At 34.2% G+C, this 18,445-nt stretch overlaps 1 protein-coding gene across 2 annotated transcripts in view; it reads right to left on the reverse strand.

Annotated features, from left to right (window-relative positions):
* Positions 1–18,445, reverse strand: part of VPS45 (vacuolar protein sorting 45 homolog) — a 68,657-nt gene that overhangs the window by 36,041 nt on the left and 14,171 nt on the right. For both annotated transcript variants that reach the window (XM_061183551.1, XM_061183550.1), the window contains exons 4-13: positions 17,954–18,033; positions 16,820–16,888; positions 16,562–16,699; positions 16,014–16,124; positions 13,635–13,769; positions 13,082–13,195; positions 12,493–12,660; positions 4,027–4,185; positions 3,712–3,819; positions 2,782–2,903 (exon numbers count right to left, since the gene is read on the reverse strand). In XM_061183551.1, coding sequence (XP_061039534.1) covers positions 2,782–2,903; positions 3,712–3,819; positions 4,027–4,185; positions 12,493–12,660; positions 13,082–13,195; positions 13,635–13,769; positions 16,014–16,124; positions 16,562–16,699; positions 16,820–16,888; positions 17,954–18,033 — 1,204 coding nt within the window. The remainder of the gene's footprint in view (positions 1–2,781; positions 2,904–3,711; positions 3,820–4,026; positions 4,186–12,492; positions 12,661–13,081; positions 13,196–13,634; positions 13,770–16,013; positions 16,125–16,561; positions 16,700–16,819; positions 16,889–17,953; positions 18,034–18,445) is intronic.

Raw genomic sequence — 18,445 nt, forward strand, 5'->3', positions numbered from 1 at the left:
TAAAGACTTCACTTCTGCAACTCTTGTCCTTTCTCTTCTGCATTACCTATTTCTCCTTCTTTAGGGATAATTCTCATCAGGTTATAAGTATGCTCTAGAATCTCTCATTCCCCTGAGCCTACAATCTCTTCTAGCTACAATCCCATTCTCTGACCCCTTCAAGCAAAACTTCTTAAAAAGTGTTACATACTGTTTGTTATCTCCATTCTGTCTTATCTCTTGTAACCCTCTCTAATTTGGCTTCCAAACTCATTGAACCTGGGGAATAGTCTGATGGAGTTTTCACTGTCCTCACCTTTTTTATGTCTCAGAAGACTGGTCTCAGGTAACCACTCACTCCTTGATATTTATGACACCAAGTTTTTCTGGTTTTCCTCCTATCCTTCTGTCTCTTCTTCAGTCTCCATTGCTGACTCCAATCCTCTATTCAGTGCTTAGTCCTGCATCCTCTTCTTTTCCCCTAAGTGATCTAGTCTAGTCCCATGGCTTTAAATCACCAAAATCTTGTTGACTCCCAATTTAGCATCAAACATTTCCATTTGATTATCTACCAGGCATCTGCAATTTAACAACAAAACTCTTGATTTCCCCCCAAAACCTGAGAGTTATTCTTGGTTTCTCTCTTACCCTTGTTCCATTACTCTACTCCATTAAATAAGTCTATTGATTCTATCTTCTCTCCTAGGTTCCTTATCCAAAGCACTTTCATTTCTTACCTGGACTATTGCAGCCACCTCCTAAGTAGTCTTTCTGCTTCTAACTTTGTCTTCAATAATCCATTCTCCCCACAAGGTGATCTCTTAATACATAATTCAGTTTATGTCACTTGAATGCTTAAAGCTCTTCAGTGGGTTCCTATGACATTTAAAAATTTAAAAAACCTCTTTACCAGAGCCTATAAGACCCTATGTGATCCAGCCCTACTTATCTTTTCAACTTCTTATTTCCTTACTTGTTATGCTCCAACCTCACTGGACTTCTTTCTGTTCCACGAACTTGCCAAGTTCTCCTTCTTCAAGGACTTTGTTCCGGTGTTCCCTCTACTTGTGATGCTTTTCCTCCTAATCATTATGAGATTGGTTCTTTCTTGTAATTCAAAGCTCATCTTAAGTATCACTTCTTCAGAGAGGTTCTCTCCATCTAAAGCAGCCCTCCCCACCTCTACAAAGTTACTTTGTAGCTTATTACCCTATTTATTTCCTCAACAGCACTTATCTCATTCAAATTATATTCTTTATTTGTTTACTAGTTTACTGTCTGTCTCCTTCATGTAAGTTCCTTGAGGGCAGGTACCTTGTCTTTCCTGTAACTTCTATTTCCCCAGCAGTTCTTGACATATTGAAGGCATTCAAATATTTGTTATATAAAAGGATGAAGTAACTGAATTATTAACTATATATATATTTAGGTAATAGTGACAAATGCCAACAGATGCTGACAACTGATAAATGTGCGTTTCGTTGGAAGAGCCTCATTTTGAACTTTGTTTGGAAAGGAATTCCCCAAATTAGAAAGGTTTGCTGTCATGAACTAATCATCCACAATATTCTTCTGGTGGTCTATTATGTCCCTTTACCAATAAGTGGCTAATTTCTTATTCAATAATTCTTATATGAAATTCATAAGAAAATTAATATTTTTACTTTTATCATGTTAATTAGAAGGCTATTTAACAGAGTTATACTGTTTTTCAAAAAGCCTCTCAGATAGGTGAATAGCTTTGGGCTGGTTTTCATTCTTACCACTTAGCTGACATTTCTAAATTTTGATGCCAAATGAGTATACTCTCTGAATTTAACCCCAGATGTTCTGCTTCTCATCCTTGGATTTTTAAAAAGATTTCTTTCTTTTTTTTTTTTTTCTTTCTGTTCTGTTACCAAATTACAGAGTTTTTTTTTTTTTAAGGAAAAAAGTGAAAAAATATATTTTATCATACAAGAGTTATTTATGTACCTCAAAATATTTTTCTCCTTTCAGAAATTCATTACATTTATAAAACACTATTCTTCCAAGGCCTTAGATTATGATTAGCTGAAATAATATAAGAATTATACCAACAGTAAACAATTCTCACATCAATCTATCCAATAGGATTCAGCTACATATATTAGGCTCTTTATAATATGTGGTCCCAATAAAAAATACACAAGAATATAATTTATAACTAGGTAGAATTTGTGTATATTTAAAATTTCAGGTTGGCCTATGTAAGTTGTTCTGGACAACTTCTGTTTTTATTAAAACTAACAAACCACTGGATTAAAATGACAATTAATTGCTTCCTTCAGTTAATACTCAAAAAGAAAGCCATCCTTTTCTCCTGTGTGACAAAAGGCCTTTGTCAATTAGGTCTCAGTTTACATACTGGCCACATTTGGCGAAGTCCAGTCCTCACCAAAAATAGTAACAACCTGCTCTGGATGGCAATCAAGCAGCAAATCTATTTTCGGCCTTAATGTTTGAAACTCCAAATGCTAGATGCCATGGAACTGAACCTTAAATGGCATAAGTAAACTGGTCTGATACTAAAGGACAGGACACAGTATTTGGGGCTCTCCAAAATATCTGTTTCTTTATTCCAAAAGAAATAATATTTCAGGCTTAGTAGGGGAATTTAAATCTAACTTTGACACATGTAAAACCAAAAGAATCTTAGAACTGAAACAACTGGGGAAGGAAGATTAGAATGATATAACCTTTGTTGTAGTCTCTTACATTACCCTAAATTTCCTATTTTCTTGGTGTCTCTGGTTTTTATTATTAATATCTTTGTTATCTTACCTGTCTCTGAGTGTGCTGGGGCCTAGATAAGGATACAGGTTTTCCTTGAGCTTTCCTTTGATGAGATGGTCCAGGGTCTCATGTAAGAAAGGCTGATGCTGGGTATATACATTTTCTACTCCCTAAGACAGGGGGAAATGGTTCTTATGTCATTTTTTTTGGAACTTGCAATATAACAGTTAATGATACTCATATCAGAAAAGGACATGCACTCAATAGAGATTTCATGGGACAAGAGTCAAGCAGGAATTTTAGGAGAATTTTATAGTTAATTATTTTCATCAATTAGAAATGTTCTAATCTTATGAAAAAACTCTGTAATTTAAGGTTAGCTATTATAAAGGAATTTTTTAAATGCAGTTGCTTAACTCCTTTATTATCTCTTCACTGACACCCTTCCTTTTGTGGAAATATTATATGATATGTAGAGCAAATAAAAGAAAAGGACTATGTAGCAAAGGAGACTAGAAACACTCAGGAAAATGGAAAAATTTCAGGAAACATAAGAAAGGCTAGCAGATTAAAACTAATTTTTGACCATTTTAAGAAAATAGGTTAGTATTTTTAAAAGATCTACAATTGTTTGCTTCATCTTTAATTTCTGTCAAAAAAAAACCAACCTAACAAATCTTAAACAAATGGAGTAAAATAGCTATGACTAACAGAACTGTCTGCCTTTTTACTCTTGGGTATTTCCTGGAAATATCTCATTATTCCCTTCTCAGCTATTTGGGCCAATGATGATGCTGTTCCAATACAGAAAGTATTTAAACAAAAAGCTTTCAAGAGGATGTCTGCTTTAATTTCCTTTAACTGACATAGTACTAGATCAGCAGCAATCCTGAAGTTACTTTGAAGATCATATTCATTCACTCTCACCTTCAGGGACTTCAACTGTTTCTCATTTAGGAAAGCATAGAGATATCATACCTTCAATCCTTTGAGGAACTGTTTGGTAATAGCCACAGCATCTTTGGGGCTGAAGAGGTCACTTCCTCTGACCCGTTTACCACCATATTCAACAACTGTAGACACAAGCTTTTTAAAAAAAAAAAAAATAGAGAAACAACCTCTTATTGCTTGTGGAACAGGAAGAAAATAACTTTATTAAGGAAATGAAAACATGAGAGGACAGAATTATACATTTCTGTGAAAAAAAACAGTATGACATCATTTGTCAGAGTTAAGGCTATAATACTAGAGTTTGGTTCCTGTTTGGTGGGATTAATATATAAATCTGGTTACCTTTCGATACTTCTCAGAAACACCTCTATTCCTAAGATCCATCATTAATCCTGGTAGGCTATTGCTGCTGTGTCGCTCATAATGTAGAGCATAAAGCATCACCAGGCGTGCAGCATCAAACTCTGTCACTTTGGGGTTCTGCAGGAGCCTCTTTACATTCTGAAAAAAGAGAGAACTAATATTTATCCTCCCTTCACTTGGGTGATGTATAATATCTTAGTTCTAATAATTATTGAATGGTAGTGATACATCTGACTAAAATACATATGACTAAGATCACTACTATGGCAATGTACAAGTCATAGGTTTAGCAACTGTTTCAACTACAGAAAATTAAATGCATTTTGCCTAAGATAAGAACTAAATAAGGACATAAATTCTCATTGTAATTGCTTTAAGACAAATATGAATTTAACTATGGTTATTTCCCCTTTTCTTTCCTTTGATTGAGATGGTCCAGGGTCTCATGTAGGAAAGGTTGCAATTTCCTCACTGAAATAAGGAACACATACTATTTCCACCACTATTTCTACCACTTCAATCAATACAGCACAGAAGAGAACTGACCAGTTGACTTGTAAAACTCTACTGCCTTTTTTAGTGTCAGTGACCGACCAGTGAAATGGAGACAATTTGGTAGAATTTTACATAGGAGGACTGGGCTTAATCTCCAAGAAGCATCATATATAACAATATGTCTCAACATGGCTTAAAGAGATATGACTATGTAACAGCATATAATCTCTAAACTGAATACGTAAGATCTTAAGAGGGCAGGTACTGACAGCAAAGGAAGCTGGACAAAATCATGTTTAGGTTGTATCAGTCCTCACATTAAGGGACTTCCCTATACTATAGATTTATATTTATTATGCAGCAGAACAAATTAATTAGAGCCAACAAATACTTTCTGATCGCTCTGTAAGCAAAAGGCACTACGTCAGGCACTGGAGGGGATACAGAGATGAGTTGGAGACAGTTTCTGTCCTCAGTGAGTTCATAGACAATGGGGTGAAGGGGGATAAAACAAGTATGTTCCATTCTGCTATAAAGTATGTTTCTTAATGCATTTAGCTCTATGAGATTGGTAACTATGGGAATAACACAGAAGGCATATTGGTTTACATGTAAATTTTTCAGCAAGTTAATATTTAGAAAAGATCAGGCACAAGTTTCCTCTTTAAAGAGGAAGCTTTACCAATATGTTAAGGAAAAAAGATGAAAATCCTACAGAAGTGTTTTTTTTAGAAGTAACTGGTTTTGTAGCTTTAAGAACTGCTGTGCTTTCCACAATGTTAAGCTATGTGGGGAAAGGGCAAGTGCAAATGAAAAGGATGCAAAGATATTTCTGTGTTAAAAAGCAAAACAAAACAACAACCCCAAACTGACTGATATCCCCATATTGTATTTTTAATTTTGATGACACAAGTCTCTATGAGAAGCAAATATTTTTGAGACCTTATATGTCGAAGAATAAAACATGAGCCCCAGGAGTAACCACAAAGGATGGTCTGAGTGCATTTCTAGGTGCAAATGCCAGCGAAATTTAACTGTGCTAGCATTTTAATTAGGATTATTATTTTATCAGGGCTCTGGTTAAAAAGTTATATAGATTTTTCTTTCTCTTTCTTAGTTCTATAAATTTTAAGTGATTTGCTTATAATCCTATTTTTCCATAACCTTTGTTTATTTTTAGTGCATGATTTTGCAGAATGTGAGGTTTTTTTCAGGAACACATATGTGGTATTATAACAGAAACATATGCATGCAAAAACCAAAAACTGAAAATCAGTGCAATGGGGGACAGGGGACACAAAGGGAAGAGAAGTTCATCTGGTTACTGAGGGATCAATTATAAAAGGTCTTAAAAACTAAATTCTGGAATTAGTGTGAGAGACTGAAAGAGATGCTATTAATAGGAATATGGAAATCAGAGAAAGAAATGAGCTGGGTTGAAAGACTAGTAAGAGCCTTGGAGGGCACTGGATTCTGAGGACATAACAACTAACATCTGTATAGTACTCTGCAACTTACAAGATGCATTTACATACATTGTCCTTTTAGTACTTCACAACAACCAGGTCTAATGACTAAGAAGTCTTTTTTTCACACTAAAGAGGGACTATGATGAAATGGGCAACCTCCCAGGTAGCTTTCAAGTAGAAAGTTCTCTGGGTAGGATTCTTATTGTTGCTTTTTAGGTGAACATTTCACTACCATCGCCCTTACAGGATCAAAAAGGAATAAATTTCTCTTCTACAGATTTAAACCCTGCAGTCATAAAATTTCCTTACCTCTTTTTCCTTTTGTGGTAACGTTTCCACACAGCAGTGACTAAATACAGACTATTTAGAATATTTGTTTAAATGTTCCACTAATTTCTACTATAATATGGAGAAAGTTCAGGATACAAATTAATTATCAAGTAAAAATACACAATTTCATATGTATCTCAGTCAACCTGGCATAAGTTTAAAACATCCATCTGGGATCTCTGTTGTTGCTTTTCTTACAGGCACAATGTTTCATTTTCTCCCCTTGCAGTCACTCTCTTTTTACCTTAAATCTACTCAACTTCTGACTGACCTGTCCCTGTACTTCTAAGCAAATCTGAGATACTCAAGTAACTGTAAACCCACAAAAACTGGTATGGGGACAGTCAAAGACTATTTGCAGCAATCAGTTTATACCCTTCCTATTTGCTCCTTTCTAATTACCTTTCCTTGAATCTTGACTCTTGGCTCTGTTTCCCATTTAAAAAATCCACTTCTAATCCTTGAGATTTGGTACTGGTATTTAGAGTCCCCGGCTTGACTCTTAGCTCTCCCTCAGTGGGAGGCCTTCTGATCCGATAGCCCAGATCTGGTCCAAGACTATGCTGAGTAGAGTACTTTGCTTACTTTTGAGCCCTTAGGACCCAACCCATGGCTCAGGTCAGTGTTCCAGTTAGACTTATCTATTCCCTCATGAAAAGAAACCTGTAGATACAAGCTAAATTCTTTCTTCTTTTTCAGCTATATAAGTCCTTGAAGAAGCAGGGCCTTTTTGTCTGCCTGGATCCCATGTTATCCTTTGACTTAATTTTGAACTATTTCCCTCATGGCTACTTGACTCATCAACTTGACTGACAGTGACATACATTATATTGAGATTCCAGGGTACTAACCAGAGAAGAGGAGAAAAAGAATCTGAGAGACTTTAATTACATAGGAGGTATGTGTTACACGGTGGTATTTATATGTTGGAAATATGACTGAATTATATAATGAACTTTTTGGTATCTCTTTTCTTATTAAATTTCCTGTAAACCTTGAGATAATCAAGGGAGAAAAGTATACTGTTACATAATAACAACAGCTGAATAAAGAGTGAAACAGAAAACTATTGTCCACTTACGAAGATGAGATTCAAAAATCTTCCACTGAATTCTAACATTAGTGTAGGCCCAATGAAGGACTAGGAAAAGAAATGTAAAAACACTATCTTTGAAGGTCAAGTTTCAAAAAGGAGCTAATGTTCATTCAAAAGACATTGATTAAAAAACAATTCTTTTCTTCCGATATTTAGAGATTCTTCCATTATTTTGGGCTGACTACTTTTATACTTTTCTGTTTTCTTCTACCAAAACTATGATATAGCAGTACAAGAAAAAACTTTTGTAATGACATACCTATACTTTAAACCATTGTACAAATTACAGTTGAAGTCTGCAATTAAAGATAGTCCCCATTTTTTTTTTTGCTTTAATTTAACCTAAAGAATAGGATCTGTACCTTGTTATCAACTATCACAGTAATGTAGTAAAACACTCAATGAATAGCATTATAAGCCAATAGATTAGAACAGCAAGATGAAATTGGTGGACGTCTTCAACATGCTGATATGATTAAATAATGAGTCTAATCTAACAGTTTGAGAGAACAGTGTTATGGGACTATAAGGAGCTTATCTTGGAAAAAATGATAGAAAGTAGGCAGGACCCAATTCCACTAACTGGTAAATACATGAGTCAGTATTCTTTTACTTAATGACTAGTCAGATTTAGCTTTGGTGTAGGTCTTCTGCTGGTCAACACTGTTTCTGAAATACTTAGTCAAATGATAGTTTAGAGAGAAAAGGATCATTTTTACTCTTAGTTGGTAAAAGTAAAATTGTCAGCTCAATGTGTCCAAAACAATTTTCTTACAATTTTAACGAGAAGCAAAAAAACCCTTCTAAAATCAGGGAGAGTTCCAAGATCATGAGTGAATTAAAAAACATGTCCTAGATGCCATAAAGAAAAGCGAATGTACCATTAAACAATAATACTGAAAATAGTGATAGTTAATATTCATTGAATGTTATAAGTACCAGGTACCGTATTAAGTGCTTTACATGTATTAGCTCATTACACCCTCACAAAAATTTTTGAAGTAAGTACTGATATTTCCCCCCATTTTACAGACAAAGAGACTAAGACTTGGAGAGGTTAAGAATCATTTTCAAACCCAAGCCATCAAAGATTCAACCTCTTAGCCACTATTCTATACTGCTTCAAACAGAACTCTTTATCTTTATTTCTCTAATGAATATTTATTGTCCAAGCCATCAAAGATTCAAGCTCTTAGCCACTATTCTATACTGCTTCAAACAGAACTCTTTATCTTTATTTCTCTAATGAATATTTATTGTCCTTACTACGTGTTATTAATGGGATGATTTGAGATCTTTTACCCAAGGTCAGGAAAGAAGGATATAAAAAGACTAGATCCTCCTTCCAAATGAAAAGCTGTAATATGACAACAAAAGGGGGAGAAATTATTTACTTTCTGAAGATTTTTCTCTTTATGGTATGAAAAAAAATCTTCCTTACTAATCAAATGAGTCTTTTCCAAGGCTATGCATATGTCTCAATGATAGTACATTGCAGTTTGGTTCTAGTGAAATTCTTCTGAATCAAATTTTTTGTTACCCTGTAGGATAACTGGTTAGAAGTGGCAGCAATTTATAGGTTAATTTTTAGCAATGTATGAGCTTTTTTTGCCTCACCATGATACAGTTACTATTCAATAAAGCAAACCTCATCTTTACTCAAAAGTCAATTCATTGCTTATTATCACCTAAGGTCAAGCCAAGGAATGCTGTAACCCATCTAGGGGTCAGGCCCCTGGCATCTACTCATTATTAAACAAAAGTTCTCTTTATTGACTATTTAAATCATGTTGTCAAAGAAATCCTTTATGATGGGGAAGTCCAAATCAACTGCTCACTGTAAAACCCTAATACCCTGGGCAAGAAAACCTTCAAAAGATAATTTTTAAAAATATAAAGCGGATCACAAATGGAATTCATATTTTAAAGTATCTGTTCTTCTTTTAAAATGAACAAAAAATAAGATTTCAGGCAAGGAATTACAGTAGCCTTTTCTAACTGCTTTCCATATGGTGAGATACAAATAAAGATACTAAAATTGGCTAGTGATTAAGTTTGGTTCTATTGTTTTAAAGGGAAAAATAAAATGATAAAGAAACATAAGGAAATTTAAATTTAGTTACAGGACACAATTCTATTTTTATTTAATAAGAGAAAAAAATTCATTTTATTGAGAAAAATAAAAAGTTTTCATAGGAATACTTCTATTAGGCCCATAAACCAACTATAAACTGTTATTAATAGTGCTGTTTAAAGTAAGTTGGCCAAGTTAAATAGATTGTGATGTATCTTTACAAAGAAATACTATTTAGTGATTTAATAGAATGAGTGTTTAGGTTCTGGTCTGGAACAATCTCTGAGATACACAGTTAAGTGAAAAAGCAAAATGCAGAGCTATGTGTACAGTATGGTATCATCTGAATTTTAAAAAGAGAGAGAAGGAAATATACACACTCATAGAGGCTTGCACACACACAGAATAACTCTAAGGATGCAAGTGAAACTAACAGACTCAGTTTTTACTATGTATCTCTTTCATCAAGTACTTATATTATCTATTTAAGAATTAGAATTTATGATAAACCATAATGGTTTATCATAACAATGATATAGATAATATAAAACAATGCTGATATATGTATAACTGAATCACTTTGCTGTACAGCAGAAATTAATACAACAGCGTAAATCAACTATACTTCAATAAAAAAATAGATTAAAAAAAATTAGCATTTAATACAACTAAAAATATAAAGTCAGCCTAAAAGTTCTTTGTGAAGATTTAAGAACACAGAGATAAAATTAAGTGTTGACAGAAATACTTTTCATAAATATAAAGCAAATAGCATCTTTATGATTTTCAAAATGATGGTGTTTTCAGAGGAACTCTTGATAAACATTTTTAAAAATTAAAAACCAACAACTATCAACATAAATCACAGTGAAGACTTTGGTATAACTAGAGCAACCACAGGTGGGTGAATTTCTTTCTTTTGATTGTACCATATCTTTAAAAAATTATGCTTAGAGGAAGGAAACTAACCTTTACAAAGTACCTACCATATGGGAAGCATTTTATATCTCATTAAATCCTGATAACAACCTAAAAGTTTGAAATCATTATCCCTGAGGCTTGGGCAAAATAAGTAATTGTCCCAGAGAAACTTTGATACATAGAGATAGGACATAAGCCAGGACAGTCTGGCTCCAAAGCCTGTGTTGTTTCCATTATACCATGCTGGCTTTACTTTATAAAGCAGAATTGCAGCAGGGAAAGAAACAGACTAAGTTTTAGAATATAGGGTCCTATTAATAAGGAAATCTGCTTCTTATAATAAGTGGCTTAGAAACAGCTATTTCCCAAAGGACTCTCATTCCCAAGTTACTTACTGTCAGTGATACCACATTTTGCCACTTCTCAGGAATTTTGGAATTATCTCTGATTTGTTCTGTCTTGTTATCCTTATATTTAATCTGTCACTAAAGTTATTTTCTCCCTTTGAAATGTCTTTCATATTTGCCCTTCTGTACATTTTTACTACTATCACTATGAGTCTTCTAGCCTCTCTGACTTTAATTTTTTTCATCTCCAAAGCATCCTTACTAGATTAAATTTCCTAAAATACTGCTTTCATCATATCAACTTCTATGTAAGACTCTACACTGGATCTGTTTGCCTATCTCAGCAAATACAAATCTCCCTTACAAGCGTCTTCATAAACTAGTTCCTGTTTACCAATTCAATTTTATCTCCTATGTCTCTTGCACACCCACTCTCAACAGGTCATGCTGTTTATTATTTTCTGCATAGCTCTGCATCTTTTCTTTGCTGAAATCCTCCTCCAGATTCTATTCATTATTTATGGTCCATCTTAATATCACCTTCTCTAAGAAACTGTCCCTAATAACCTCAAATCTTATTATAGTCAGTACCACAATTTTGACTTAATTAAATATTAACTTGAAACACTGCCTAATTGTTACTCATGCTTTAGTTTTGTCTCTTCAACTTATACTGTAAATTTCATGAGGCTAGGGTTTGATTATGTCACTTTTTTCTAAAATCCTCTGATAGCTCTCATCATTTTAAGATTAAAGCCCAACCTCCTTTCAATGGCCATAACCAGGCCTCAATCTGTCCTTCTGGCTTATCTAAGACCACTCCTCATCTTATATCCAGCACTGGCTACATTGAATTAGTTAGTCTCTGTTCCCTTAAAAAAAAATTTTTTTTTTTTTCACATCTCCATGCCTGCATTCTCTCTGCTGAGAATTTCCTTCCTTTTCTCTGGTTGGTGCACTTCTACTTATTTACTTGTCCAGAACCAAACCTAATGTCATCGTCTCTAAGAAGCTCTAAGAAGACTCATCCTTAGGGAAAACAGTTGTCCTTCCTCTGTATTTCCATATCCCTTTGTAATACCTCTAGAATAGCACTTATTGCATATATTATAATTCCTGGTTTAAATTTTTTTCTCCCCTACTAAAATGTGAACTTTTTGAGGAAAAGGATGGTATCTTATTCATTTTTGTACCACTAGATCCTCACAGCACCATGAACATGGAGCAGGCATTCACATGTTTGTGGAATAAACAGCAGATGTTCAATAATAAAAACCTAGATAATGCATTTTAATATATCTTTAAAATCTTCCTAACAACCCTGTGAGATAAATATCATTATACTTATCTGACAAATGAGGAAAATGGCTCAGAGATTAAGCCAACAGCTCCAGGTCACAAAGCCAGCAGTGGCAAATCAAACACTGAAATTCAGATCTTCTGATTTTAGTCTAGCATTCTTTCTAGTTGACTAGGCTGCCCTCCTAAACAATTAATTGCCTGAACCCTTTGAGATTGCACATTTTTCTTCTACTATCCCTCTTATCATACATCTATCTTAAATAATACTAATTTGTGTTCTTGTCTCAACTCCCTGTTACACTGTAAATTCCATGTTGGTTAAGAAGGATTACTTGCCTTTGTATCTCTTGCTCTGCCTGGCACAGTGCCTTACACATAGTAGGTGCTCATCAAATTGGATTGAATAGATACCTGGAGAGCACTAGAATGGTCATTTTGACAGGCCAGTTCTTGCTCAACCTCCGAAACCTCCAGCAGATTCCGCTCACTGACCAACCGAGACAGCTCTCCAACCACTGTCACGTGCTTTGATACAGTTCCAGACATCTTCTTGAATTGTGGGTAATTCTCAACAAAGGCCTGCCATGGGAAAAACATCAATTGGGGGTTCTGTTATTTCTTGATCAGGATAGGCATGTATGAAGAAGGAAAAAAAAAAAAAAAAAAAAAAGGCAGGGATTATTCTTCTGCCCAGACTAAGGCATCTAATTACTTTCAATCACATGGCATTTTGTTATGCTTAAGAAGAGAAGAACGAATATATGTCAGTAGACTGAGTCTTTAAATAGTCCAAATATGACTGATGAATGGAAAGAAGTACATGGCTTATTATGAAGTTTTCACTATATTTTTTCCTAAAGAGAAGTATTACAGAAAATAATCTCAAACCAAACAAAAGGAATCAAGGCAGAAATCAGACCCAGAATATTCCAGAAATGCTGCTTACATGAATAGTTCCAAAGTCTTGCATGTTAATCATCCATGTACATGTTCAATTTACCTTCATGTCTGCTATTGATTCTAGTTTTTGCTGTTCTTTTGGTTTCTTCTTCTGAAAGTCTTCCATGAGATTCTTTATGTTGCTACCAATCTCAGCAAAGTTCAGGTACATATTCTGTGAAAAAGGAAGTTGGAAACACAGTTCTATCAACTAGTCTGACTTTCAGACAATTTAAAAGAAGTGAAAAAGAACACTGAATACAGTTAGAACTGAAGGGCAAGAAAATTTCATTATCATTACCAAATCTGGATATTGGCCAGGACACTGGTGATGAATACCATTACCATTTTCACAAAGGGCTAAGGACAGGAGGGAAGTAAATAAATTGGGTTCTAATTTTAAAAGTACAAACTAAGTATGTGATTACTGTGAAAAAAATACTGTTAAAGGGTCAGAAAAAAGTCTGCCTTCCCTTGAGATGCAGTTTATCTACAGGATGCCTCTATCATCCTTCTACATGAAATCCCAAACCTGCTCTCATTCTAACAAATCAATATTAACCTTCTTACATAAAAACAACTAAAAAAATTTAAAAGAATTTTAAACCACTTACGTTAGCATAGAATTCATCATTTTCAGCAGATAGGACCACCTCTCTCAAGTCTTTACTGATCCCTGGCACTCTGGAAAGATCAATCCGATTGTTGTTTATGCCCAGTAGTTCATGGACCATGGCCTGATATGTCCACTAAATAAAGAATTATGACAAAAAAAGAAATTGGTAACTGACAAAACATGGAAATAGTAAACGTTCAGGAAAACAAATAAAAACTGATAACATTCTTAGTAACTAGTCTTGTTTACATGGAGGTTCTCTATTTAGCTCAAATTTTATTAATATTTTGTGCTATACTAAGCATTAAGATTGTCATTTTAATTGGTTAAACATCCGAAAGTCAAAATACTTTTGGATTTCACATTTTTGGAAGAAGGGCAGCCAGATTAATATTCCTGATAGAAAGAAAACAAATTAGATCTATCATTAGCTCCAATTTTTGCCTGTGAATTAAGAGTATATTTTTGGCTTCATAGATAGGGCTATATTGGTACTGCAGTTACAAGCTGTACCATTTCCTGTACACTTCTGTGGTTTTCTGCAGCATGAGAAGTGTGTTCTTGCAGATCTGAGTGGTGCTATATTTATCCTGGGAACACTAATATTACCAGAAAAAAACCTTGTGAGTTGATCAAAACACACATATTCAGAAGCTTGCCTCTGAATCCATTTTACTTTATATTTTTACTTAATATGCATTGTGAAGAAGGACCGGTTTCCAGTCTTACAAAATGTGAACTTATTTCGTAAAACTGGAAAGGAGAAACCCCCAAATTTGCCTTCTCACCTTTTATGGAGAACAGGTTACTTTTAGTCACAGGCCCATTAGAGAAAACTAAGTATTTTCCAGCAAATTACCCTCTAAATCTAAACACTAGATTTGTTAAAATAACTTCAGAGGTTATAAAAGTAGGTGCTTTATTTCCTAAAATATTTGCCAATGAGTCCTTGAAAAAGCAAGTTTCATTACAGCATTTAAAATAAGTACAACAAAATGTTTTATGCTTCCACAGACAGCATCCTGTGCATGCTTTTGCCATTAGCACATACTTCGTAATTAAAACGATGTTTACTTTCTCCTCATTGGATCATGAACTCTTTGAGAGCAGAGACTGTATCTTTTAACCTTTTATCTCTAGTACTTAATACAGTACCTGGCACATAATAGGTCCTCAGTGAAATTTGTTGAATGAATGATTGCTATTCTTTGGGAAACTAAATTATAAGCAATTATTTTTCTTTCTACTTTTTTATATCGTCAAAACTTCTTTAGTTATATTATTAAAATGTATATAAAATATGTAACATATAATATGTAATATATAGAATATATAAAGTTATATTACTTTGAATTTTAGGAATATAAGGCTATCTATCATATCATAGAGAAGTTGCATTCCACAGCACAGATTTCCCCTAGCATTAACATTATTATAAGCTGGGATGGAACTGAAATATAGACTGTGCCTTTTCCTATAAATTTAGAGTCACTATTAATAAAGTATCTACAAAGTGTAAGGCACTGTGCTTGTATTCACAGAAGAACAAACATTAGTAAGACACAGTCTGCCTTGAAGGGATGTATAACCTAGGAGACTGTGAAAACAATCAAAGGTACAACACAGAAAGTGCAGCATGAGACAAAAGATGTTTCAAAAACACTTAAAAGATGTTTCAAGTGGTTTTAAAGGATAAGAATTTTGAGAGGTGAAGATGGGAAGAGAATGTATTCCAAACATGCCAGAGTTCAAAGAGAGGTCACAACATGAATAAAATGATGGCAGGAAATCATGAGGTATATCTACACAGTAGTGAGCTGCAGGTTTTCTATAACGTTGAGCCTACATTGTGAAGGCTCATGGATGCCAAGTTCAGGAGTCTGTATTTCATCCAGTAGGCAAATGGGAAACAATTAAGATTTTTAAGCCAGGAGTAATAGGATCAGAACTGTGCTTTAGTAAAAGTAATTTAACAACATGTGTCCGTGAGATACGTTAGAGTGGAGAGAAATTAAAAGTGGGGAATCAAGAAGATGACTATTTGAGGATTCCTATAAGAGATTAGATACACCAAGATAATGGCAATATGAATGGAAAAGAACAGACACTGGAAAAGTAGAATCTACAGAACCCAGAAGTTGCCTTAATTAGGGATGGTGGCAGAAAGGGACAGGAAGGATGAGGCAGAAGAAAGAGCTGAAGATGACTGTGGTTGGAAGAACACTGATACCAGAATGCTAGGAAACACAAGGCAAAAACAAGAATAGCTGAAAATAAGGAGGCAAATAAATGGACCATGTTGTTCATTTCCACATCTGCATTTTGATGAATACCACTTGAAATCATCCTTTCATTATGCTAACAAAGGGCTCTGCACCTGGTTTAGCAATGGGGTGATGGCATCATCGCAGCGATCTAAAATAAGTAGCAATGGAGGAACCTCAGTCCGCCGGAATTCAAACAGTTCATATTCTTTAGTTATCACTTGCTGTGGGTAAGAGAGAAAGATGGTTTGGTGAACCAATTAGTAGCAGATAGAGACGATATAAATAGAAAATTAATACACAAAAACCACATTTAACAATAGTTTCTTGCACTTTCATAGGCCTTCCATAAAAGGATTCAAAAGCTTGACAAAGTTTAGTAGCATTCTGTTTAAGGGTTAGGATTTGAAACTCTATTTTACAAGCGGTTTAATAGGATCAAAAGAAGTTAAGTAGCTTGCAAATGTTTCTTGGGTTAAACCTAAGAATCTTAGCTCTAATTTGTTGCTTTTGGTCTTGAATTACAAATGCCTACCTCTTTGCCAGTAAACCTAACACACCATCTCCTTAGTTTTAGATAAAATATTCCTTTAATTTCTGAAATATGAAAAAGAAATGAATGGTCTTGATGTTTTGGAACTGGAGATAGAGAATGCCATACCTTAACACATTCTGCAAGTCTCTTTGCTGTCTCTGATGAAAGCTGGTAACGAATCATGGGACATTTCTTCAGAGATAAAAGGAGAGCTGTCAGTCCTTGAGTTGCTCTGGATAGTTGGACTGGATCCCAATTGCGACCCTTTTTGTTAAAACATATATTCAGAGAAAATATTTGAATTTTATCTTACAAGACCAATTACTTACTGAATTAACTCCTACCTGATAAATAAACTTAAAAAAAAATCCTTTCTTTCCATACCTGGCAGCAACCCAGAATATTGAGGGAAAACAAATGTGGATTCACAGCAATGTAATCACCATAAAATTCCTGCAAACAAAGCAACAAGATCAGTCAGTCATTCCATAAACTCCTAACTGTATCATGCAATAATATTTTTCATATGTGATATAATACTATGTGATACAATCAAATTTGAGGAAATGCAGGTATAAAAGAGAAAAATTGATCAATTAACAATTGAGTAACAATAGTCAATGTGAGGGAATTAATAAGATAATCATAAAATAGTAGCAATAATAAATCTTTAACAAAAAAACCAAAAAAACAAAGTTGTATAAATATACATATCATACTTAAGGAGACTTATCAATTAGTAAAAATAAAACACTGCTGAAGATATACAATGTTACACTCAGTTAGATGAATAAGAACTTTGCTGTCCAGTGTATTCTCATGAGGGAGAATATGATTTAAAATAGGTCATTTTTTTTCATTCATTCATCACCTAGCACATCCTCCTGAAAATCCAAAACTTGTTTATTTGCTTCCCTGAGGATGATATTCTTCACTTAGGTGATAAATGTGTTCAAACATCTGTGATAAATGTATTCAAGAACACTAAAGGGTTTAAGAAGGAAAAGGTAACATGAAATGTTCTAATGTGAAGTATTACATAGCATGCAGAATAAATATTTAGGAGTTTCAAGTTTTAACCTAATGACAAATCTGCTTACTACTTCCCAAAGCAAGATAATCACAAACAGAACTTTAATAAACCTCATTCACATCCTTTACTTCCTATTCTCTCCTAATCAGACATAAACTATAACTGTTTAGATGAATATTCTTACAGTATAGCTCATAAAACTAGCATAAGACATATCTGACTCTGTCCCCAACCCTGTGAAACCCTCCCTACCAATCCAGTACCTTTCCAATCTCCTCATTCCCACTGCCTCCTTTAATTCTATTCCCACTCAATTTGATACCTCTTCCAAACTTTCTAAATATGAGTATAGTCTGGTGCAATGCACATTTACTGTGTCTGATCAATAGCTTCCTTTCTTATGAGACAAAACCTTCCTTATTTTTAGACTCAAATCTTTAGAAAGGGCCAATATAAGATATGTATTAGAGGACCAATACCTTTACCTGAACCTCAGCCACAACTTCCTGTTCATCAGCTTCAGCTAATGACTTCACATCACTCTTGCTGATCACATTACTGAAATCTGAAACAGACATGTAAGTTGTGGTTGACTCAGAGGAGATCATCTCTGCTGCAATTAGACATAAATGGGCCTGACAGTTAAAGTCTAATGACTAAGTGAAATTTAGTATACATTGTGGTATATGTCAAACACCTTCACATTGGAATGAACAGCACAAATGTGTTTAAATCTGTAAATTCATAATACTTAAAAAAAAAAAAAGGGAACCACCATTGTAGGCATTGGAGGATGCTAGGGAACCAAATCATTATATTGAAAATAGCAAATACTGGGAAAGAAGTAAGCTTTTATCCTTTTATATGCAAACTGTACCACCAGATAACCAAACGGTAGATGGGGGGAAACTCCTCTTTAAAGAAATTTTCCAGCTAAAAAGCAAAGAAGGAATGATAATGATAGAATTAAAACACCA

Source organism: Eubalaena glacialis, chromosome 3 (assembly GCF_028564815.1).
Source record: "Eubalaena glacialis isolate mEubGla1 chromosome 3, mEubGla1.1.hap2.+ XY, whole genome shotgun sequence".
NCBI lineage: Eukaryota > Metazoa > Chordata > Mammalia > Artiodactyla > Balaenidae > Eubalaena > Eubalaena glacialis.